Here is a 26,175-nt window from a genome sequence, read left to right as displayed (position 1 = left end):
ACGACAACCGATTTCTAACCTCTTGAACCGCTTGAGAATAATTTTTCGTTTGATGAAATAGTGGAACATTATTTAATAACATTTTAAATTAACGTTTGATATGTGCACACACTACTACACTACCTGTCTGTTGGATGGAGCGATGGACCCAAAAATGTAGGCCTATTTTAATCTTGATGTATTTTTGTGACACTGTGAAGCACTTTGAGTGGCCTGAATTGTGCTATATACAGTAAATAAACTTGCCTTGACTTGCCTTGTGTTCACTTTGGCTGTATGATACAGTATAATAAAGGACAAAGTATTTGTATTGCAAAACATTCAAAGTTGTATTGTTTTTTTCTTTTGTGAGGTAGAACTTGTTGACATATTATAAATTGTATACATTTTCTTTACAAATACAGATAATTTAGATATATTTTTTTGGTAAATTTACATAAATGAATGTATGATTTGTCAATAAATAAGATGAGATGTATAAGAAAAAAAATCAATATTTGTAACATGTTGTATTTAGATAATAAGTTAAATTTGCAAAAAACGTATTCAACTATAAAACCTTTCCACAGTTTATAATTCACAAGACAAAAAAAAAATCGGAGGAGTGATCATCTTTCTCATAGCTTCAATAGACGATCTTTTCTCGTATTACCCCGGAAACGCTTTCGCTGCGTAGCGTTTCTGTTGTGATGATAAAACTACCCATCTCTGCAGAAAACAGATTAGATAAAACATCTTTATGCGGCTATGCCTTCAATAATGGGACTCAATGTTGTGGATATGCCCTTTAACACTCTTTCGTAAGCCCTATATGGTGTTTATAATGCTTAGCTATACACGTTAATGTTGTTATTAGTAGCTTCTCGTTATCTGAGTTAGCAACAAGCTAGCTGTTTATCGTAAACAAACATAACAGGTGAGTGAACTCTTTTTCTCTATCATCCTAATGTTTGACTTTAAACTGACCAGTGAATAAACTAAAAGCAGACAGAAAGGTGCTACAATAACGTTAGCTTTTAACTAATGTATTTATCATACAGCTCTGCATTTATTAAGCACTATTGTTGAGCTTATTTTGTGTCGCACTTTTTAAACTCATTGTAGCTCACAACTCTGACATGTCATACAGCAAAGATGAGTCAATACAGTCAGATCAACTTAATTCAGTCACTCACTGACACTGACTACATCCACATTGATTTGCTACTTGTTATTGCCTTTCCAAAGATTCAAGATTCAAAGTGTTTATTGTCATATGCACAATAAGAATCATGTTCTCAGTCATTACAATGCAAGTCCTCTTTTGTTTTCCAAAGACTGAATGCCAAGAATGAAACATAAAAATATGCAACATGCAATATACAAATACAATAGAAAAAAAGCAGCAACAATACAGAATATACAATTTACAAGGCAAATATCCAAATAGTGAAATAAGAACTAATTCATAGTTGTTGCTGTATAGTTTACCATACAATGACAACAATATGAATGTGTATATTTCTGTGTATTTGTGTGACATTTAGTTATTTTGTCCTATTAAGGTTTGATGTCCTAACATTAAGATACCTAAGGGCTCCATGTACTTAAATGATTATCCAAGTATGATTACTAAGAAGCTGTAGCAACAGATATGGAATTTATATGTATAAACTAGCATACTATCATTAAGTGTGACGTTATATTTGATGTGAACGCAGTCCAGGGAATTAAAGGCAAAATATATATATATGCCCAGAGAGGATGATAATGCTCCATTAGTAATAATGTCATCTGTTATAATAGTTTTATGCTGCTTATATTTTTGACACTTGGATGTAGTGACACAGTTGTGGACAATGAGCTGATTGCTTAAACTGTAACTCTTTTAAACCTTGAACGTCCTCACAAAGAAAAAAAGCAATGGAATTTATATGTATTTTCGTTTTGGCATTTTGTATTTCATCATGACAATATTAATAACAATCTATACTTTTTCTGTAATTTTTCTATTTTTTTTTTTTTTAAGATTTTTTTAGATTTTTTTAAAAGTTATTTCAAATTACACCTCTACCAAATGGTTAACCGAACATTAAAGGGTTAAACCAAACAAAGAGCTGAATGCTTGAACTGTACCTTTAAACCAATATCTTTGTGTATACAGGTAAAACTTCTCCGAACCTTCTCCAGCTATCCGTTTTGTTTTATCTTACCTTTTGCACTATTAAGAATGTATTTATTGCAATTATTACCTAATTGTACCCTTTTGTACTTTTTGCACCGTGGGTCAGAGATAAACGCAATTTTGATTCCAATGTAGGCCTATGTCTGGTGGTACATATTTTGAAATTGACAAATAAAGCTGATTTATACTTTGACTTTGACTTTAACTTTATACAGGTAAATCTTCTCAGAACCTTTCTCAGCTGTTCTGGGATCTGCGCTCTTTCCCCAAATGGACGTGAGTATCGCGGTGTCGCTGATCCGAGGTCAGATGGGCGCGGTGGTGGAGCGAGCGGTGAACGGCGCCGTAGAGACGGTGTTAGCCGAGATGCTAACGATAGTCGGTGTGAAGTTCGAGGAGCTGAAAACTACGGTGGCCCTGATGAAACGAGACATGGCCGCGCTGCAAAGGGAGAAGGCCCTAAAGGAGAAAGAGAGCGATAATATACGGGCCAAACTGCGCTACACAGAGCTCAAGGTAAAGGGTTAGCTGTATTGTCCCTTTATTGTTACTTAATTTTTCACTATTACTATACTTTATGCATTTCTTATGTATCTTTATTTTACTTTGTATGATGTTGTTGTTGTTTTAGCCTTGTCATTAAAGGTTGTATGTGCTAAGTTTATTTCATTTCATTTCATTTAACTTTTATTTATCCTCGAGAGACCAATTGAGGGGTGACCCTCATTTACAATGACATGGGGTTCAAAACAAATACAAAGGAAAAACAACAATACATACAAAATATTCAATGCAAATACATCAAATACACAACAACAGGTGAAGAGAAAAAAAAAACAATTGAAACATTTACACAGTGGTGAAGAGTGGCAGCAATTAAAATTAAATGGGTGAAAGTACAATATAGCCTAATTAAAACAGTTACAGGTAGAGTTTGGCAGATTTATGATATGACACTTAGCACATACATTTAGATTTATAAAGACTAGACTGTGTATCTCTTGTCTGTAATAATCAAAACACAAACACAAACAAAAAAAATAAAAGTTATTGTCCCTGTTAGGAACTTTGGTTCGGGCACAGTACATGATTGCTTCAGTTTTGGATGACATAGACAGGCTAACTTTTTACCTTTTCTTTTTGCTAACCTGTGTATTGCCTATTAGCTGAAGTACTACAGACAGGGAGTGGAGGAGGAGCTGCAGCAGAGAACATCTGCCTCTGCTCTGGTCAGCTTACACACGTCCCCATTCATCCAGACAGGAGACAGTCAAAAAGGTAACGTGTAAAGTGTCAAATCTGTGTGAATCGTGAAGAAAATTAGTCCATTTCCGATAGGTGTAAGTCAGTGATTTCACACTTTTTTGTCAAAATGAGTGAATATCTCCTCACAATCTGCTACTGTGTGTGCACTGTGCACACTGCAAAAAAAGCTGGTGAACATACCCTTTGTTTACATACCAGTTTACAGAGCCTAGGCTTTATATAAACACAGTAAAGAAAAGTGTGAGGAGATGAAGTTATTTTGACAATAAGCGTTCTCCAGAATTGTTGACTGCTCATTAACATTATACTTTAGTTAAGTTAGTTAGTTTATAAGTTTATCATGCCTTACTTATTGCAATGTTGTAAGGTCCGGCTATCCAGTACAGTTCATATTCCACATATGTACACAAACTTCATATACTCCAAAGAAATTACCGACTGCTGCTTGACCTGCTACAATGAGTCTTTCTCTTTTCTCTCTTATTTTCTTTTCTTTTCTTTTCTTTTCTTTTCTTTTCTTTTCTTTTCTTTTCTTTTCTTTTCTTTTCTTTTCTTTTCTTTTCTTTTCTTTTCTTTTCTTTTCTTTTCTTTTATTTTATTTTATTTTATTTTATTTTATTTTATTTTATTTTATTTTATTTTATTTTATTTTATTTTATTTTATTTTATTTTATTTCGTTTTGTTTTGTTTTGTTTTGTTTTGTTTTGTTTAATTTAATTTTCTTTTATTTATTTTTCTTTTCTTTTTTTTATTTTATTTTATTTTATTTTATTTTATTTTATTTTATTTTATTTTATTTTATTTTATTTTATTTTATTTTATTTTATTTTATTTTATTTTATTTTATTTTATTTTATTTTATTTTATTTTGGTGAGAAGAGACATAACAGTGTGAACAAGACAACACATAAGGCAGAGGATAATATTTGAGGTAACACAATAGGGAATGGCAGCAGCAGTGACAAAAAAACATGAGGAGCAATAATTTTTCTCTCCTTTCTGTGTTTGTGTTCCCAGAATGCACCTCTCCTCACAGCACGAGCAGGCGACCGATGGGATTGGCCGGTTCCCACCCGTCTGACATGCTTCTGCCTGTCTCACTCTCCATCAACACACCTACAGAGTCTGCAGACAGCAGTACAGGTACAGAGGTGTGTGTGTGTGTGTGTGTGTGTGTGTGTGTGTGTGTGTGTGTGTGTGTGTGTGTGTGTGTGTGTGTGTGTGTGTGTGTGTGTGTGTGTGTGTGTGTGTGTGTGTGTGTGTGTGTGTGTGTGCGCGTGTGTGTGCGCGTATGTTTATGTTCTCAAATATTGATTCTGGAATTGGCTTTGGAAGTCCATAGTTGGTCAGCTGCATATACATAGACAGAGCAAAATATAATAATAAAATCTTCAGTTTTATGATCATATATTTGTGTTTTTGCAGTTTTCTTCTGTCCCACGGAGCGAGATACAGCCCTCAGTAAAGAAGAGGATCCTGAGAATGACTGTGAGTGGACCATCACTCTCCAGCCCCACACAGAAGAAGGCCTGGACCCCCCCGTGGCCCCTCTTCATACCCAGGAAATGAGTCTGAATCTGGGGCAGCAGACGACCGGCTCGGCCTCCCCGCATGGTTCAACTCAGGCAGACAGCTCCACTCTGCTCTCCTCTCCTCCACAGGTACATGCGACTCAATGTAAAAATTAAAACTCTGAATTTCAAGGCAACTGTCTGCAGTAGATTTCTGAGTTTTGAGGCTAAAACTAAAACTCTTACGTATTAAAGCTGGGGTATGTGATTTCTGATTGGTCAAAGTTAACATGAGCCGACACTTTGACCAATCAGGGAGTGAGGCTCCGATTCTCTGTTCTTATTGGCTGTTGGGACTGTCCATTTACTTTGGCACGACTTTGGCACCCCAGCTTTAAATTTGCTATTACTATTACTTTCCTTTGTATTGTAAGTCATAAACTAGTGGAGGTGTCGTACGTTCATCTCTCCTCCCATTCTTAAAGTCCTGCTTGTCTCCATGGTGATGCAGGTGAAGCAGGAAGAGGAAGTGATCTGTATCAAAGAAGAGCCAGAGGACGAACAGGAAGTGATGTCGTCGCTGCTTCTGGAATGTCAGGCTCAGAACAGTCTCATTCCACCGTCACAGGTAACTAGGCCGTAGTAAAATTGCTGTCGTGTAACTACAGTATTTAGACATTTAATAATAATAATCTGTTGAATAATAGATTTTTTTTTTGCTGTTTTGCGACTTTTTGCAACTCTGTGTTTTTACAATTTTTTCCAACTTTTTTTTAAATTTATTTTTTACAATTTTGCGGTTTTTCGAAATGTTTGTGTTTTGTTTTTTTTACGACCTAAAAAACATATTTTGGTTGTTGTTGTCTTTTCCTGTAGGCTCAAAGGTCAGAGTGGTCAGGAATTCAAACAAGCAAAAGAAATCCCACAACAGACCACAACTCAGCTGGACCAAGCACCTGTGAGTAGATCTGAGGTGGAGATATGAAGGTGTCTCTGAGATCCTGTGTAGTATAAATGTGCAAACATTTTAGAAATCGGTTCATCCTAGCCTGAGAAAAGGCAGAAAGAGTGTTTTATGGTCTCACACATGGTCCATTTTCCCATGTGTGACGTCACACATGGTAAAATGTTTGTTAGGATTAACAGGACAGCTGGGCCAAGGGAAGACTGAGGGAAGACAAACCTCATTCATTATATTACAATAGCAATTTTATAATGATAGAACACTGGTTCCGTATGGGTGAAGTATTCCTTTAACCTTCTAATGCTGTTAATGTTTCTCTCAGATGTGTTGCCCCAGCCTGGTTCCTTCCAGCGGTCAGTGGCCTCCTTAGCCCCCGTCCTCCCCCCTCGACAGACCCTGGTCCTCCCCCCTCGACAGACGGTCCCCCCCTGGACCAAAGAGCTCAGTCTGTATGAAGAATACAAACTGAGACGCAACGATCTGAGAAAGAGAAACCTCAACCGCCGCAGAGAGCTGGAGAAAACACTGCCTCAGCCGCTGCTCGCAGATATGGCAAGTTAACCTCAGTGTTTAGAAATATCAGACATCATGTTTTCATTATATTTTATTTCAACTTTTGCTTGTCCGGCATGTGCATAGGTGAGGGTATTTTATTTCATTTCTAATTAGATTTGAGTTTTTTTTTCAATATGCATCTCTAGAGAAAATGAAATGTGGAGAATAAAGTCAACCGTTCTAGTCTGAGGTAAAGTTGGAAAGATTTTTACAGATCCAAACTTAAGGGACCAAGCATTTGAAAATATCAAAAAAATAATAATATATATATTTTTTTTCATACTGGATTTTTATATATTTTCATGAGCTATACGCCGTAATCATAAAAAAAAAGTCATCACATTTTCACTTGATGTGAAATGAACATACAAAATAAGAAAGTTTACATTTACAATTTTTTTTTAACTTTTTTTAACTTTTAGATGGACCTATTGCACATGCACATATTCACATGTTCTATAGTTTAAAGGGACATTTTCTTTTGCAGTTTGTTTAAATGTATTGTTAAATATAATATGATGTTGTTGTTGTTGTTGAAGGTGCGAGATCGCAGAGAGAAGACCAGGCTGAGGGTGGCACGATGGCGGGCCAAGAGGAAGCTCCAGGCCCGTCTCAACCAGGGCCAGGTCAGTCAGGACTTTATTATAGAATCTAGAACAGAATGTAGAGAAATAGATCTGAAACAAGGAAGTGCAGAGTGTGTGTGTGTGTGTGTCTGTCTGTGTCTGTCTGTCTGTCTGTCTGTCTGTCTGTCTGTCTGTCTGTCTGTCTGTCTGTCTGTGTGTGTTTGTGTGTGTGTGTGTGTGTGTGTGTGTGTGTGTGTGTGTGTGTGTGTGTGTGTGTGTGTGTGTGTGTGTGTGTGTGTGTGTGTGTGTGTGTGTGTGTGTGTGTGTGTGTGTGTGTGTGTGAGTGTGTGTGTGAGAGAAAATGCATAAAGGCAGTAAGTTATTTATTCCAGAATAACTTACCGGCAAAGGCTGTTTTTTTTTCTTCTTCATTTCGATACCTGGATTTGGATATCTGCTGATACTGATTCCGATAGCAAATCTCTTTTTTACACGATCAATATTATTATTATTAAGTACGGGCACTCAAGCATTGAGGGCCCGTAATTATTACTCTCCACCATACTTATTCTTCTTCTTCTTCTTCTTACTTTTTATTCTTCCTCACATTTTCTAGCTGCTTCTCCTCCCACACCCGCAGACATGCAAAAATTTCGCACAACGTGCGTCCCCACCCCACGGGGTGTGCTATTATACAGTTTTTTGAATTTCCGCTAGGGGGCGCTGTAATGAAGTCCCGACTGAAAGAACTTTGAGAGGCCACGCCCCGCACGCCGTAACTCCGATTGACTTGAAATTTCTCACACAGGTGTATGCTAGGGTGCTCTACAAAAAAGCCTCTGGGACCATAAAAAGTCTTCTGGGAATATTTCCCGCTAATTAGCATAAACTGAAAAACAGCGTGTTATCCACAACTGTCTGCAATTTCACTGTATCAACACCAAATTTCTTGTGAAGCCCCGGGGGACTACAATAAACATACCCGTAAAAGATTAGTAGTACAACTTGAAAAACATGGCCGCCATTGACCAAAACGTTTACGCAGGGGCGGGGCATAATAACACGTTGGCCATAACTCCTTAACCGTAGGTCCTATCATCATGAAACTTGCTGGGTATGTGCAGACGTCATGTGGTAGCATGTCCATCAAAGCATATCGAGATTAACCCAAAGGGGGCGCCACAAATGGGCGGGGCTTAATAACACGTTGGCCATAACTCCTTAACCGTAGGTCCTATCATCATCAAACTTGCTGGGTATGTGCAGAAGTCATGTGGTTGCATGTCCATCAAAGCTTATCGAGATCAACCCATAGGGGGCGCCACAAATGGGCGGGGCTTAATAACACGTTGGCCATAACTCCTTAACCGTAGGTCCTATCATCATGAAACTTGCTGGGTATGTGCAGAAGTCATGTGGTAGCATGTCCTTCAAAGCTTATCGCGATTTACCCATAGGGGGCGCCACAGGGGCGGAGCCTATCCACAAATTGGCCATAACTACTTAACCATAGGTCCTATCATCATCAAACTTGCTGGGTATGTGCGGAAGTCATGTGGTAGCATGTCCATAGATGCTTTTCGTGATTAACCCATAGGGGGCGCCACAGGGGCGGGGCCTATCCACAAATTGGCCATAACTCCTTCACCATAGGTCCTATCATCATCAAACTTGCTGGGTATGTGCAGAAGTCATGTGGTAGCATGTCCCTCGAGGCTTATCGCGATTAACCCATAGGGGGCGCCACAAAAGTCACCCGACTCCGATTGACTTGAAATTGATTACACATGTACAGCTCATGGTGCTCTACAATATAGCCTCTCAGAATTTTTCTGTATTTTCCGCTAGGGGGCGCTATAATTAAACCCAGACTGAAGAAAGTTTGAGAGGCCACGCCCCGCACACCGTAAGTCCGATTGACTTGAAATTTCTCACACGGCTGTATGATAGGGTGCTCTACAAAAAAGCCTCTTGGACCATAAAAGTCAACCTGGAGATATTTTCGGCTAATTAGCATAAACTGAAAAACAGGGTTATATCCACAACTTTTTCCAGTTTTACTCTATCGACACCAAATGTCTCACGAAGCCCCGGGGGACTGTGACGCACGTCTCCAAAAAATATCAGTAGGATAGCTTGGAAAACATGGCCGCCGTTGACTAAAACGTTTACGCAGGGGCGGGGCTTAATTACAAATTGGCCGTAACTCGTTGCCCGTAGGTCCTATCGTCGTGAAACTCGCAGGATACGTGCGGAAGACATGCGGTGGCGTGTCCCTCTAAGCTCGTCGAGGTTAACCCACGGGGGGCGCCACAAATGCGAAAACCGTCATTCAACGACGCGATGTTTGCCGGGCCACGCCCCTTTCCCCCCGACTCCGATCGACTCGTCGTTTGTCGGACGCGCGCGGCTCGCGTCGCTCCACGGTAAAGCCTCTGGGACCGCGGGGGTCGGCCGCGATTTTTTTCCTTCCCCGAGTCGCGCGGGGGCGGCCCGTACTTTCCAAATCTCCGCGGGATTTCTAGTTAAGTACGGGTCCACTGTTTACAGGGGACCCGTAATTATTACTCTCCACCATACTTATTCTTACTTCTTACTTCTTACTTCTTTTTACTTCTTTTTATTCTTCCTCACATTTTCTAGCTGCTTCTCCTCCCACACCGTTGCACGTAGAAACGCAAAAATTCCACACAACGTGCGTCCCCACCCCACGGGGTGTGCTATTATACAGTTTTTCCGATTTCCGCTAGGGGGCGCTGTTATGAAGTCTTGACTGAAAGAACTTTGAGAGGCCACGCCCCGCACGCCGTAACTCCGATTGACTTGAAACTTCTCACACAGGTGTATGTTAGGGTGCTCTACAAAAAAGCCTCTGGGACCATAAAAAGTCTTCAGGGAATATTTCCCGCTAATTAGCATAAAGTGAAAAACAGCGTGTTATCCACAACTTTCTGCAATTTGACTGTATCGACACCAAATTTCTCGTGAAGCCCCGGGGGACTACAATAAACATACCCGTAAAAGATTAGTAGTACAACCTGAAAAACATGGCCGCCATTGACCAAAACGTTTACGCAGGGGCGGGGCATAATAACACGTTGGCCATAACTCCTTAACCATAGGTCCTATCATCATGAAACTTGCTGGGTATGTGCAGAAGTCATGTGGTAGCATGTCCATCAAAGCATATCGAGATTAACCCAAAGGGGGCGCCACAAATGGGCGGGGCTTAATAACACGTTGGCCATAACTCCTTAACCGTAGGTCCTATCATCATCAAACTTACTGGGTATGTGCAGAAGTCATGTGGTTGCATGTCCATCGAAGCTTATCGAGATCAACCCATAGGGGCGCCACAAATGGGCGGGGCTTAATAACACGTTGGCCATAACTCCTTAACCATAGGTCCTATCATCATGAAACTTGCTGGGTATGTGCAGAAGTCATGTGGTAGCATGTCCTTCAAAGCTTATCGCGATTTACCCATAGGGGGCGCCACAGGGGCGGGGCCTATCCACAAATTGGCCATAACTCCTTAACCGTAGGTCCTATCATCATCAAACTTGCTGGGTGTGTGCAGAAGTCATGTGGTAGCATGTCCCTCGAAGCTTATCGCGATTAACCCATAGGGGGCGCCACAAAGGTCACCCGACTCCGATTGACTTGAAATTGATTACACATGTACAGCTCATGGTGCTCTACAATATAGCCTCTCAGAATTTTTTTGTATTTTCCGCTAGGGGGCGCTATAATTAAACCCAGACTGAAGAAAGTTTGAGAGGCCGCGCCCCGCACGCCGTAAGTCCGATTGACTTGAAATTTTTCACACGGCTGTATGATAGGGCGCTCTACAAAAAAGCCTCTTGGACCATAAAAGTCAACCTGGAGATATTTTCGGCCAATTAGCATAAACTGAAAAACAGGGTTTTAACCACAACTTTTTCACGTTTTACTCTATCGACACCAAATGTCTCACGAAGCCCCGGGGGACTGTGAAGCACGTCTCCGAAAAATATCAGTAGGATAGCTTGGAAAACATGGCCGCCATTGACTAAAACGTTTACGCAGGGGCGGGGCTTCATTACAAATTGCCCATAACTCGTTGCCCGTAGGTCCTATCGTCGCGAAACTCGCGGGATACGTGCGGAAGACACGCGGTAGCGTGGCCCTCTAAGCTCGTCGAGGTTAACCCACAGGGGGCGCCACGAATGCGAAAACCGTCATTCGCCGACGCGATGTTTGCCGGGCCACGCCCCTTTCCCCCCGACTCCGATCGACTCGTCGTTTGTCGGACGCGCGCGGCTCGCGTCGCTCTACGGTAAAGCCTCTGGGACCGCGGGGGTCGGCCGTGATTTTTTCCCTTCCCCGATTCGCGCGGGGGCGGCCCGTACTTTCCAAATCTCCGCGGGATTTCTAGTTCTGCTTCTTCTTCTTATTCTCCCCCAAATTTTCTAGCTGCTTCTCCTCCCACACCGTTTCACGCAGACATGCAAAAATTTCGCACAACGTGCGTCCCCACCCCCCGGGGTGTGCTATTATACAGTTTTTCCGAATTCCGCTAGGGGGCGCTGTAATGAGGTCCCGACTGAAAGAACTTTGAAAGGCCACGCCCCGCACGCCGTAACTCCGATTGACTTGAAATTTATCACACAGGTGTATGTTAGGGTGCTCTACAAAAAAGCCTCTTGGACCATAAAAAGTGTTCTGGGAATATTTTCGGCTAATTAGCATAAACTGAAAAACAGCGTGTTATCCACAACTTTCGGAAATTTGACTGTATCAACACCAAATTTCTCGTGAAGCCCCGGGGGACTACAATAAACATACCCGTAAAAGATTAGTAGGACAACTTGAAAAACATGGCCGCCATTGACCAAAACGTTTACGCAGGGGCGGGGCATAATAACACGTTGGCCATAACTCCTTAACCATAGGTCCTATCATCATGAAACTTGCTGGGTATGTGCAGAAGTCATGTGGTAGCATGTCCATCGAAGCATATCGAGATTAACCCAAAGGGGGCGCCACAAATGGGCGGGGCTTAATAACACGTTGGCCATAACTCCTTAACCGTAGGTCCTATCATCATCAAACTTGCTGGGTATGTGCAGAAGTCATGTGGTTGCATGTCCATTGAAGCTTATCGAGATCAACCCATAGGGGGCGCCACCAATGGGCGGGGCTTAATAACACGTTGGCCCTAACTCCTTCACCATAGGTCCTATCATCATGAAACTTGCTGGGTATGTGCAGAAGTCATGTGGTAGCATGACCATCGAAGCTTATCGAGATTAACCCAAAGGGGGCGCCACAAATGGGCGGGGCTTAATAACACGTTGGCCATAACTCCTTAACCATAGGTCCTATCATCATCAAACTTATTGGGTATGTGCAGAAGTCATGTGGTAGTATGTCCTTCTAAGCTTATCGCGATTTAACCATAGGGGGCGCCACAGGGGCGGGGCCTATCCACAAATTGGCTATAACTCCTTAACAATAGGTTCTATCATCATCAAACTTGCTGGGTGTGTGCAGAAGTCATGTGGTAGCATGTCCCTCGAAGCTTATCGCGATTAACCCATAGGGGGCGCCACAGGGCCGGGGCCTATCCACAAATTGGCCATAACTCCTTAACCATAGGTCCTATCATCATCAAACTTGCTGGGTGTGTGCAGAAGTCATGTGGTAGCATGTCCCTCGAAGCTTATCGCGATTAACCCGTAGGGGGCGCCACAGGGGCGGGGCCTATCCACAAATTGGCCATAACTCCTTCACCATAGGTCCTATCATCATGAAACTTGCTGGGTATGTGCAGAAGTCATGTGGTAGCATGTCCCTTGAAGCTTATCGCGATTAACCCATAGGGGGCGCCACAAAAGTCACCCGACTCTGATTGACTTGAAATTGATTGCACATGTACAGCTCATGGTACTCTACAATTTCGCTCAAAGGAATTTTTTTTTAATTTCCGGTAGGGGGCGCTGTTATTAATCCCCGACTGAAGAAAGTTTGAGAGGCCGCGCCCCGCACACCGTAAGTCCGATTGACTTGAAATTTCTCACACTGGTGTATTTTAGGGTGCTCTACAAAAAAGCCTCTCGGACCATAAGAGTCAACCTGGAAATACTTTCGGCTAATTGGCATAAACTGAAAAAAAGGGTTTTATCCACAACTTTTTCAAGTGTTACTCCATCAACACCAAATGTCCCACGAAGCCCCGGGGGACTGTGACGCACGTCTCCGAAAAATATCGGTAGGACAGCTTCAAAAACATGGCCGCCATTGACTAAAACGTTCACACAGGGGCGGGGCTTAATTACAAATTGGCCATAACTCGTTGCCCGTAGGTCCTATCGTCGTGAAACTCGCGGGATACGTGCGGAAGACATGCGGTAGCGTGTCCCTCTAAGCTCGTCGAGGTTAACCCACAGGGGGCGCCACGAATGCGAAAACCGTCATTCAACGATGCGATGTTTGCCGGGCCACGCCCCTTTCCCCCCGACTCCGATCGACTCGTCGTTTGTCGGACGCGCGCGGCTCGCGTCGCCCTACGGTAAAGCCTCTGGGACCGCGGGGGTCGGCCGTGATTTTTTTCCTTCCCCGATTCGCGCGGGGGCGGCCCGTACTTTCCAAATCTCCGCGGGATTTCTAGTTTTGATAATTATTATTTTTGTTGCTGTTGTTGGTATTATGTGTGAGGTTACATTAGGCTGTAACCACACAGCACGTTGTATTAAAAAAAGTTTTAAAAAAATATACAAAAATGCATCAAATTTAAATTTATATTCCACAGCCATTTATTTTTTACTGATTTGAACTCTTTCCATACATGAGTTCAAAAGCATATATAAGCATAGTCAGTCTGTCAGATATATGATGAATTTATTACAACCATATCAGGTTGGATCTTTCCCATTCTCTAAAAATAAGAGAGCTATATGTGACTACACTCTAGCTAGTAAAGCGATACCTTAAACAAACAGCAGCAGATCACACTTAAGCTTTCATTACAGTACTCCACCTTCTTGCACACAGTAATCCTCTTTGTGGTTTTCATTTTAAATTATTAACAAGGAAGCTCCCAGCCTCACAGATCTCACTATCACTCACTATCACTCACTAACAAGGAGTAACTGAGGCTCAAGTGACAGTGACATGGAATGAACCTTCCTTTACAGATAGGACAAATAGTGGAGCAGATAAGTGCTACAATCTTTCAATCTGAGATACAAGCGTGAAAAATTGCATGAGCAATCTCCATGGGCCACTTTTATATGCTATATATGGTCACTTGACAAGAAAATTGTTCACAACAATAAAATTAAATAAAAATAAAAAATCATGAAAAAACACAATACATTTGTATGAGAAATTTTCAAATTCACAATTTCAAATGTCTCGGACAATTTTTATTGTCAAGTGACCCATGGAGACTGCTGATGCCAATTTTCCCGCTTGTATCATCAACTGAAAGATTCTGACTAAATTAAGCACTTAGCCGCTCCACTAAAAGCTTGTAACGTTTGTCTCGTTCACTCCTAGGCACAAGATGGCACCGCAGCTCTTTCTCAAACTGGCTTTTCTGCCAACAGCCTTCAACAGCAGCAGCTCAGAGGGAACTGTGGTAAGAACACATGGGATTGCATTTCCTTCTGCTTTTTACAATGTATAGTGATTCGTATGGCTGTGTCTCAAAAACTTCATACTGCATATCAAATCTTTTTATATATATTTTTTTAATATATATATATATATATATATATTTAATTCTCTTTAACCCATTAATGACTTACAATTGAATTTCCCTGAAGGAACACTCCCAAGGGATCAATAAAGTGTCTATCTATCTATCTATCTATCTATCTATCTATCTATCTATCTATCTATCTATCTATCTATCTATCTATCTATCTATCTATCTATCTATCTATCTATCTATCTAACTACATTTTGTATGTTGAGGAAAAGGAGGTGGAAATACAAAATGTACTGTGAAAACTGTCAACACATTCGGATACATGTTACAAAATAAAAATTAATTATTTAGCATATTAATCATGCCTTACGTGCTAGGCAAAGTTGATTTTATTATTAATTTATTTTTTAAACAAAAAAAATGTATTTGTCTTATTATTTGACATTGATTGACATCAAATCACATATTGTTTAAATTGTAGTTGTTCTGAGATTTAACCAATAAATGTTCATCTTGTGTTCCAGCCGCCTCCTCTTCTGATCCAGCATTGAGCTCCGTCTCCACCTACAGTTTCTTGAACAACATGTCGACAGCAAACAGCCTCTCTGCTTCTCTCCCCTTTATAAACCCAAACTCTACCTGCTCTTCTTCTCTGATGCACAACGTTACATCATCATCATCCTCCTCCTCCTACCCTCAGTTCAGCCTATCACAGCCCAGTATCTCTCTGACAGACACAGACATCCTGCAGTGAACCAACACATTTTACTTTAAAGATGTTTTGCTTTACGTTTCGATGGTAAATGGACTTGACTTATATAGCGCTTTTTACCCGATTTTCTGTACAATTTTCTTAACATTTTTTACCACATTCACACACACACACACACACACACACACTCATATGTCAGTAGCTGCCATGCAAGGCGCTCTCTGAACCATTCGGAGCCATGTGGGGTTCAGTGTCTCTTTGCCCAGGGACACTTCGACATGTGGCGGGGGGGGGGGGGGATCGAACCTCCGACCCTGCAATCCAGTGGACGACCGCCCTACCCACTTCGCCACTACCGTGACAACCTCCATTCTACGGTTGCAACAGTATTCACTGTTACTGGGGTTACTGTGTGTTGAGGCACACACCACATTTTGTACCAGGTTTTGAAAAATGCTTTATTGATAAAATGTACTTACTTACTATTACATAACTGTGTTTTTTTTATACATTTATTTTAATATATGTAAAAAGCCATTTGGGTTAATTTTTGTGTACCAGCCTTATACCAAATAATTTATTTAAAAACTGTATTTATTTGTGTTGTTTTATATTACTGACATGCAGGCCTCAATACAAGATGAGAATGCAAGTCATGCTGCCTTCGTCATTTATTTGTTATGAAATTCCAGTGAGTTTTTCATTGCACTTTTTCTTTGTTGCTGTGTTTTTCATGAAATAATTATATTATAAGCATTTATTTTGTTCAGAAGGTAAGGGGAGGTTCCAAAGATTGAACGTCAACGATAAACTAAGCGCTCAACAAAACAGACAAGTGTCTTTATGAGTGGTGTAGCCTAATAAAAAAAAAGTTAAAAATGGTAAGCTGTTATACCAGTGTTCTTACAAATGTATTAACTGTATGGAAAATTTCCAATTCCAAATTCATTCTCAAAATAATAACAGCTGACCCGGAATGCGTGGTCCTCAATTATTTTACTGAGCATAGACAGACGATCCATTTTTCAATACATGGTTGGGACTTTCTTATGTCCAATTTACAAGCACCTTATCCTACCCACATATATGCACACACACCGTATACAGTACTTGATATGGAAATTATCTATTATATATTCATCGGAAATATCTCACCCTGATTTCAAAATGTTAGTAATAGCGGAGCAAAAACACAGACATGTAATGCATTCAAATATTCAAATAAAAGCATTTCAACAAACATTTTTTAATCATATATTAAGTTATATCTCCGGAAAACAGTAGTAAAATAAATGACTTGAATTCACTCTAAGTCTATAAGTGTGTATATGTAGAAACCTTCACACGATTACTCTCCTGTATATCTTTTCCATTGTGTTCTATGTCCTTACACTTTCTGTATGCATGTTAACGCATTTCAGTTATTTATGATTAGAAAGAATGGGTTTGTGTTTGGACATGTCGTGATCATAAGGTATGTACTTTGTTGTGGAGTTGCAATGTGTTCGAGACGCAACGTTCTAACTGGACAAAATGAAAATGAAAATAATCTGAGTATAAATATTGACCAAAAAGTCTCTTTCACAGATGGTGTTTCGAAGAAGAACACATTTTTTTTTAGTTTTTGCTGTTTGGCCAAGTCACAGAATATGCTTGAGACTGAACAACATTTAAATGAGAAGTTTGATCCCCTTGTTCAACTAAAATAAATGCACCTAAAATAACCTCTCTGTTGAACTGGTATTTGAGCAATGCTTGACTTTTCCTTAACAGATATGCATGTGTGTGTGTGTGTGTGTGTGTGTATGTGTTTGTGTGTCTGTGTGTGTGTGCGTGTCTATGTGTGTGTGTGTGTGTGTGTTATCCACCGACGATCTTCTGCGAGATGGCTGCTGGCAGAGTGTAGAACAGCAGCGCTAGGAACAGAGCAGTGAGGAGAACCAGCAGGCCGATGATGATCCATTTCTTGTAGTTTTTCCAGATCAGATGGAAGAAACACTTGAAGGGATTCATGAACCAGGAGAAGGACGTGTCTGGACGGCTGGGGCAGAGGGAAATAAATTAGTTTTATCCAGCAGTACATTGAGCATTTAAATTGGTAAAAGCTTCAGAATAGGATAGTATGAGACTGGGGAGTGGGGGAAACATGAAATAGCTGTTCTTATTCTGTAGTAAATTCGTCAGCATTTATATATAACTTTTTTTTATATATATAGTTTTTTAAAGCTGTATTTGACAGTACAGAGTTGAAATAGGGAGACAGAGAGAGAGAGAGAGAGGGGGGGGGGGGGGGGATAACTTGCAGTAAAGGTTCACGGGTCGGATTTGAACCTGTGACCACTGCAATGAAGGCCGGAGACAATATGGTACGCGTTTTATCCACTACACCACCGGAGCGCACCAGCATTTATATTTTTAACTGCTTCAGGAGAAATGAGGAGATTTTGGTGTCTTAAATATTTCCTTTCTATTCGAAAATACGCTTAAAAGATCTATATCGGGGCGCTCCGGTGGCGTAGTGGATAGAGCGCGTACCATATTGGCTCAGGGCTTCTTTGCAGTGGTCGCGGGTTCAAATCTGACCTGTGCACCTTTACTGCAGGTCATCCCCCCCCCCCCTCTCTCTCTCTCTCTCTCTCTGTCTCCCCATTACAACTCTGTACTCTCTAATAAAGCTTGAAAATGCCCAAAAATAATATTTAAAAAAAAAGGGATCTATATCACTCTTGTGCTCAGCAGCTGGTTGGCTTAGCATTAAAAGTGGACACAGGACAGAGGCTGCCATGTCTCTATTGAAAAGTAAGAAACATGTATTTGTTTGACTTAGTTCACATTAAATACTCTATGCTCTTACTTTGGTTTGGGCAGCGGCTCCGGCTCCTTGCGCGCTTTGCCGACTGGGTTTTTCTCTCCTTCCTCGGCCGTCACAAGATGGAACTCCGCCTCCAACTTCCCCTGATTGGTTCAGAGCACAAGACAAACACCTGTCAATCAAAGTCTCCACAAGTTGTTTTTTTCAATCCGTCCTACTTACTCTGCATTCCGATCCCCATACTTCTGCTATGTAGTATGGGAACGTTTTAGGATGTGCCGATTCTTGTGGTCAGATTTAGTATGGTTAAAAATACCAAGATGCCCTATACTGCATCAGGTCGAGATTTTTAGTGTTGAAATCTATTTAGGCAATTCTGACCCATAATCCAGTGTGCACCGGAAGTGACGTCACATCGACGGAGCCTCCGTATGAAAACAACCTGGTTTGCGACTGATATATAAGAATTAGGCAAGATCGAGGCGCAATGTTATGATTAAATAAATAGGTAAAACTATGTCCCAATTGTAGCCTACTGCATGCTTACTGGATTATTGTTATGGTCAAATGTAGTATATAGGATATAAAAAAGAAGAAGTATGCTATATGGAATGCAGGGCTAGTGTGTGTGTGTGTGTGTGTGTGTGTTGGTACCGTGAGTTCGTCAGCCTTGGTGAAGGGCCACCAGCCTCTCGCTCTCTTCTGTTGGAAGATTGAGATTTTGTCTCCGACCGTCAACATGTCCAGTTTACACGCCTTCGCTGTCTTCGCTCCCCGAGGGAAACTGTGGAGGTCCAACTCCAATGTGCCTACACACACACACACACACACACACACACACACACACACACACACACACACACACACACACACACACACACACACACACACACACACACACACACACACACACACACACACATACCTTAAATCTTCCCCAAATGAATATCTGGTAACTCTTTACAATAAGGTACACAAAATTATTGTAACTCCATCATCACCAAATAATTTTTTTTGTTTTAGAAACTACTACATAGTTATGCATTAAAAAAAGGTTGCAGGTAATGTATAACTATGTATAAGTTACTAGAAACAAAGGAAAAAAACTACTTAACAATACAATCTGTGTACATTCAAAACAAACACAATTACTGACTGTCATTTACTTTCTTATACTCTATCCACAATAAAGATTTGTATCTATTCATTACTGTCATATCATCATTTCAACCAATTTATATGTTTTTCTCGTGTTTTTCTTTCTAATAAGGACGATAATTAAATGAATACGGTTGCTATTTTTAATTATATTTTTTAGATATGGTCTTTCTCCACCCGAGCCATCACACACACACACACACACACACACACACACACACACACACACACACACACACACACACACACACACACACACACACACACACACACTCACCAAGGAAATCATCAAAGGAGAGTGTCTCAAAGTCCCAGACCTGCAGAACCAGCATGGGAGGAAGCTTCTGCTCTGTTTTATCCAGAGAGAAGATGCTCTCTCTCTTCTTCACCACCACAACCTGGAGGAGAGTGAGAGAGAGAGAGAGAGAGAGAGAGAGAGAGAGAGAGGGGGGGAGGGAGAGAGAGAGGAAGAGAGAGAGGAAGAGAGGGGGGAGTGAGAGAGAGAGAGTGAGAGAGAGGGATAGAGAGAGAGAGAGAGAGAGAGAGAGAGAGAGAGAGAGAGAGGGGGGGAGGGAGAGAGAGAGGAAGAGAGAGAGGAAGAGAGGGGGGAGTGAGAGAGAGAGAGTGAGAGAGAGGGATAGAGAGAGAGAGAGAGAGAGAGAGAGAGAGAGAGAGAGAGAGAGAGAGAGAAGGGGGAGAGAGAGAGGGACAAGTTGCTACTGGAGTTGCTAGGAATTCAGTATCAGGCATATTGGAGCAGTGTTTGATTTTTCTAGTAAATAGTTTTATTTAATTTCTTTTTTGGGTAAAAAAAGTTATAACCCTTCACTCTATGTAAGAATATTACGGGTTTGAATATCTGGTTTCTGGTCTGGTGTGTGACTGTCGGTACCTTCTCTGCAGGCATGTAGTGGAAGGGGAACAGAAAGCGCCAGTTGAAGTTTCCTTCTCCGGTCAGAGAGTTGTGGTGGACGTCTGTCTCCTCTTTCTCGTCCTCTAAACCTTTCAGCCAACTACGGAGAGAGGTTAACCACAGCAGTGTTAATATCAAGGTGTTTCTAGATAGATAGTCTAAATAGTCTGGATATTAACCACTATAGCTGCTTTAAACGGCATAAAAGCCGGTATGACTGTGTGTGAACGAATTGAACCTGGAACCATGTAAGCGCTTTGAGTCCTTAGGGAATAAAGTGCTATATAAATCCTATCAATTATTATTATTATTATAAAGTAAAATGTGTATGACTGCTGTATGTTTGTGGTGGTGGTCGGAGGGGCCGTAGGCGCTGAATGGCAGCCACGCTTCCGTCAGTCGGCCCCAGGGCAGCTGTGGCTACTATCATAGTTTACCACCACCAGTATGACTGTGTGTGAATGAATGGAACCTGGAACCCTGTAAAGCGTCTTTGAGTGCCTTGAAAAGCGCTATATAAATCCAATCCATCATTAAAAAAAATCCTCACGTCTGAGAAAAAGTTAATAAAACATATAATTCTATATCTATGCTTGGGAACTGTGTACTATAAATAATGGTCAAGAAAGAGAGGAAAAAATATGGGGGAAGGTTTTTTTTCATTGGTACTTGGAGAAAAAAGTCAACATTTAAAAAATTAACTTGAACAGTTCCACACTGGGGTAAAGTTCGAAAGATATTGTCGAATTCAACTTTAACGCAGTTTTGAACTGTCGACTTTCTGCACAAAATTGTATTTCAACGTAATTCTCAACTGCATATGAAGAAGAAAAACTTCCTTCTCCCTCCATTGATCCTTATACTCTTCGTTAGGATATAAAAGGAGGAGAGACATACATTTTTTCAAGTAAACTAAAATGTACAGATATTCTCATTTGGAGACAGAACTTGTCCTCACCCCTTGACGTAGATGTCACTGGACTGTTGACCGGTCAGGAAGTTGCTGTCTTCCAAAATCACATCTTCTGTGTTCCAGATGATGATACGCAGCTCGTACCTGAACACACACACACACACACACACACACACACACACACACACACACACACACACACACACACAAAGGTGTTAGTTTGCCTTTAAAAAACGTTTAAATTTTTTTTAATTATGACTTTAAATATAAGAGAGCTCTAACCCTTTTGGTTTTCGAGGGGAAATGTCGACTGGGGGTCCCGGATGAGGCATGTCCATTGGAAACATGTCTACCCACATCTGGACCTGACCCTACACATACACACACACACACACACACACACACACACACACACACACACACACACACACACACACACACACACAAACACACAAACACACACACACACACACACACACACACACACACACACAAAGAAGAAGAATCAAGAAATTAAAAGATGCTTCTATATCATGTTGAATACAACTGAAACTGGAAACTTTTAAGCAACATCTCGAAACGTATTGTTTTCAATCTCGCCTTTTGATGTCTGTTTTCTATGTGTTGCTTTGTAATGTGTTTTTATTTGAATTTTTATATGACTCACTGTATAGCTCCTTTTTGCTGTCTGTAAAGCACATTGCGTCGCATTCCTTGTGAGAAATGCACTATGGAAATAAAGTTTGATTTAGTTAGATAATGTTGAACCTACCTGGTCCATGCCGGGTCGGGCCTTGTGGTACAGGGTCCTGGTCTCGATGTGTTCTGGGACCAGTTTGCAGCCGACCCCGGGGATCTCTGCCCAGCGGTGAAGGATCCTCAGAGACAAGTGTTCATACGTCTCCACTGGCTCCTCTGAGACGCATAAACACAGTATAATGGTTAATGACAGACAGAGAGAGACACGCACACACACGCACACGCACACACACGCGCGCGCACACACACACACACACACACACACACACACACACACACACACACACACACACACACACACACACACACACACACACACAGGCGTAGATTTAGGGGGGGACATGTCCCCCCAAATAAGTATAAGAGATACATTTGTCCCCCTCAAAAAGTAAGGTAGACAACCCTATTCTCCCTAAAATAGGTAAAAACTACAGTTCAGGATGTTGAAACACTTATATATCCCTCCTAATTGTTAATACATATTCCCCAATAATGTCAATGACAGCGGACCGTACCATCTTAAACTTGCCGACGTTCCGCTCTCCTCTGCCTCTAGTTGCAGACGGCTAGTCAGCCTCGTGCAGTGCAGAGAGTGTAAGTTGTAAGTTGTTAAGCCCAATACATTTTTAAAAGCACCCCCTCTCAAAATTGAAATCTCTTCATCCGAGAATCAAATCCTTTGGTGTGTATATTTGCATGACGGATGTTAATAAGTGGAGTAAGTTTCTTGAGCGTCAGACTTTCCATGTGGGAGATAGCAACCCTAGCCCAACCCTAATCCTGAATGACAGCCCAAGACTGGCTTGCTTTGAAAATCACCCCCTCTCAAAATTGATTTCTCTTAATCCAAAAATCAAATCATTTGGTGTGTATAGTTGCATGGCTGATGTTAATAAGTGTAGTAAGTTTCATGAGCATCAGACTTTCGTTGTGGGAGATAGCAACCCTAGCCCAACCCTAAACCCACATAAAATGACAGCCCAAGACTGGCTTGCTTTGAAAAGCATCCCCTCTCCCAATCTATTTCTCATCATCCCAGAATCAAATCCTTTTGTGTGTATATATTTCAATGATGGATGTTAATAAGTGGAGTAAGTTTCATGAGCGTCAGACTTTCCTTGTGGAAGAAAGGAACCCTAGCCCAACCCTAATCGTAGAGAAAATGACAGCCCAAGACTGGCTTGCTTTGAAAAGCTCACCTCTCAAAATTGAAATCTCTTCATCCGAGAATCAAATCCTTTGGTCGGTATATTTGCATGACAGATGTTAATAAGTGGAGTAAGTTTCATGAGCGTCAGATTTTCCTTGTGGGAGATAGCAACCCTAGCCCAACCCCAACCCTAACCCTACAGAAAATGAATGGAATTCAATGTAAATCGTTCCCCAAAATGGACTGGCTTGCTGTGAAAAGCCCCCCCTCTCAAAATATATTTCTCTTCATCCGAGAATCAAATCCTTTGGTGGGTATATTTGCACGACTGATGTTAAAGAGTGGGGTAAGTTTCATGAACGTCAGACTTTCCTTGTGGGAGATAGCGAACCTAGCCCAACCCTAACCCTACATAAAATGATGAATGAACAATACAGTAGAGTAAATATTTGAAAGCAATAGAGAATGCCTGAGAGCCTTACTGCTTTATATTACATTAAATTTATATCACTAGGAGCCTGTTGTCTTTTCTTTAACAGAAATGTAGACATGTCCACCATAAATAAATAAATACAGAGGGCATAAATTAGTTTAAAAAAAATTCACTCGAATGCACAAAATGGTATGCTTGAAACACGTTTTTTTCTGGTGGAGTACCGCCAGACCCCCACTTATAATGTGTCCCCCCCAATGTTGAAGCGAAACCTACGCCCCTGCGCGCACACACACTCACACACACACACACACACAGCAGGATTTTCATCAAAGACTTGACATGAAAAAATGAAATGTGTACTCGTATTGTGTGAACCATTCAGGGTCGGGAAACAAAAGACTAAAGATTTGATTTAAAAAACAGTTACGAATAAGGATTTTAGCCAAACCATTGTCAATTTATTAAATGTTTACTCTATATGGTGCTTATAAAGGCTAACTATATAGTGTGTGTGTGTGTGTGTATCATCTTACCTTCAATCACGTAGAGCGTCTTGCCAGCGAACACTTTGCCGGCCACAGTGATGCGCCCGGGTCTGAAGTGAGGCCCGTCCAGACCGTTCTCTTTACACATCTTAGACAACAGCTCAGACGGCTTCAGACAGTCTCTCCACGCATTATACCCATCACTGAGAAGCAAACAGACAGACAGACAGACAGACAGACAGACAGGGGTTTTAGTATGGGTAAATACATACATACAGTATATGAAGGTTTTACTTAAAAAATAAATAAAAGGCTGTATCCAAAATCTGTTCTGTGAAAACTTTGTAGGCCTATATTTTGTAAAAAAAAAAAAAAAAAAAGGAGAGAGAGAGAGAAAGATTTAACTCAACATCTAGATTTTTCTTTTTTAAAGATATGCAAATTTTGCTCACAATTTGTTAAATACTGCCAAATTATCGTATTTATCAAATCATTTCTGAAAAAATTGTAATACAAAAAAGAAAGGGGGCCCACCGAAGTGAGCAACATGTCTGGATTTTTTTTCCAGTGTAAAATTACAAGAAGATATTCACTGATTTTGGCAAAAAAAAAAAAAAATTGACAACAAGTATTTTCCAGAATGACTGACTCCGCCTTTAATGAAAGAGCTAAGGTCTTGTTCTGATGGCGATGTGACTCAAAATAAGAGCAAATATAGTGGGTATATGAGTTATTCTTATCAGCAGAACATGTGAATCAAACTAAATGAAGGAAGGCAAACGTCCACCCTTACATGCTGTACTCGGCGGGCAGTCCACACTTGGCTCTGTGTCGGCTGTAGAAGCGATTCTCCAGGTCGATGCGCGTCTCTCCGATCAGGTCGTCTCCTCCCACCAGGTCAAAGTCAAAGATCTGGAGCAGCAGCAGAGACTCCTGAGGGAACGTCACCTGCATCTCAAAAGATCTGGAAGAAAAAATCATTATAAGAATCAGAAAACTTTATTTGTCCAAAAAGGGCACGTTCACACACACACACACACATACACAGATGGCAGATTCATTTTTACAGACTATCCCATCCATGTAATACAAATGAATAAACACTAAAAAGAAGGAAGGGGATGATAAACAGCTTGGAGACAGTATGGAGTACAGTATTCAGTATATACATGTTGAGTATGTAGGAGGGAGGACGTTAGTATGGCTTTTCGAAAACAGCCATTGTCTTACCTCCCAAAGGTAGGATTCAGCTGTTTGGGGATATAGTTGTCTCTGTCTTTGATTTCGTTCTTGCCGAGCCGGAGAAAGATGTACGGGTCGGATTTCCCGTCTGGGTCGGCTGGGTGCAGGTTAGACGCCTGGGGGAGATATATTAAATGATATAACACATAACATGAGATCACTGCTTTCAAAATGGCAGACTGACATGCATGTATTGGGACATCTTAAATCTGTTTCTGGCAAACTAAATAGTATGGAGGTATGGGGATTGGAACACAAGGGATATATTTACGGTCAGGTAGTACAATGTCATGTTTCAATTGGAGAAAAGTTCCTGCTTCATGCTCAAATTAATTGATAGATACAAATTACGTTTTAACATAACTTTTGGACAGTTCAGTTGAGAATGAAATGCTCCCAACCAACTATGCATGGGCATTCAGTCTAAACACTTAAAACCTGTAAAACGTAGATATTGGGACGCACCGAGATGATGTAAACCCGTATGAGGACTTGGACCAGGTTGTTGGGAGGGATCCCTCTGTTGACTGTCAGGTTGGAGTTGTCTCCTTCCTCCCAGTCTTCGTCTTCCTCCGACAGTTTACACAGACTGAATCGGCTCTGCAAGGCAAGATTATTCATATAGCACAATTCAGACACATGGTGCCTTATAATCACAATCAAAAATTTGAAAATAAAAGAGTGAAAATAGGCTATCTTAAGGTTATGCTAATGTTCATATTACTGTTTATTGTGTCCTTTCCAAATATTTGGACCCATTGTTTGTTTATGCTTTGGCAAAATTGTTATTGAAAATTTCATGCCAATATAGCCCATTTAAATTCAATTGAAAATAGGCAGACAAATTTGCATTTTAAAGCAAAACTAGAAAT

General features: G+C 40.9%; 2 protein-coding genes across 3 annotated transcripts in view; one reads left to right on the top strand and one right to left on the bottom strand.

Annotated features, from left to right (window-relative positions):
• Window positions 1-730: 730 nt before the first annotated feature.
• On the top strand, window positions 731-15,559 carry LOC307258852 (uncharacterized protein). The gene is made up of 11 exons (XM_080038518.1): window positions 731-916; window positions 2,380-2,680; window positions 3,331-3,442; window positions 4,449-4,574; window positions 4,857-5,092; window positions 5,454-5,570; window positions 5,819-5,900; window positions 6,229-6,458; window positions 7,001-7,087; window positions 14,570-14,651; window positions 15,248-15,559. The coding sequence occupies exons 2-11, from the start codon at window positions 2,435-2,437 to the stop codon at window positions 15,475-15,477; spliced, it is 1,548 nt and encodes a 515-aa protein (XP_079894644.1). The 5' UTR covers window positions 731-916; window positions 2,380-2,434; the 3' UTR covers window positions 15,478-15,559.
• Window positions 15,560-16,220: 661 nt separating this feature from the next.
• The window catches only part of fer1l6 (fer-1 like family member 6), a 34,266-nt gene continuing 24,311 nt past the window's right edge, over window positions 16,221-26,175 (bottom strand). For both annotated transcript variants that reach the window (XM_080038669.1, XM_080038670.1), the window contains 12 exons: window positions 25,769-25,903; window positions 25,292-25,419; window positions 24,855-25,025; window positions 24,110-24,264; window positions 22,004-22,146; window positions 21,514-21,602; window positions 21,277-21,375; window positions 20,298-20,418; window positions 19,683-19,803; window positions 18,902-19,056; window positions 18,290-18,390; window positions 16,221-17,476 (listed from right to left, as the gene is read on the bottom strand). In XM_080038669.1, the coding sequence (XP_079894795.1) occupies window positions 17,296-17,476; window positions 18,290-18,390; window positions 18,902-19,056; window positions 19,683-19,803; window positions 20,298-20,418; window positions 21,277-21,375; window positions 21,514-21,602; window positions 22,004-22,146; window positions 24,110-24,264; window positions 24,855-25,025; window positions 25,292-25,419; window positions 25,769-25,903 (1,599 nt within the window). In that variant the 3' untranslated portion in view covers window positions 16,221-17,295. The remainder of the gene's footprint in view (window positions 17,477-18,289; window positions 18,391-18,901; window positions 19,057-19,682; window positions 19,804-20,297; window positions 20,419-21,276; window positions 21,376-21,513; window positions 21,603-22,003; window positions 22,147-24,109; window positions 24,265-24,854; window positions 25,026-25,291; window positions 25,420-25,768; window positions 25,904-26,175) is intronic.

This window comes from Ammodytes marinus, assembly GCF_949987685.1.
Source record: "Ammodytes marinus genome assembly, chromosome: 12".
In the NCBI taxonomy this organism is placed as follows: domain Eukaryota; kingdom Metazoa; phylum Chordata; class Actinopteri; order Uranoscopiformes; family Ammodytidae; genus Ammodytes; species Ammodytes marinus.
The sequence above is the reverse complement of the archived record's forward strand: the minus strand, read 5'-3'. Positions and strand labels throughout refer to the sequence as shown.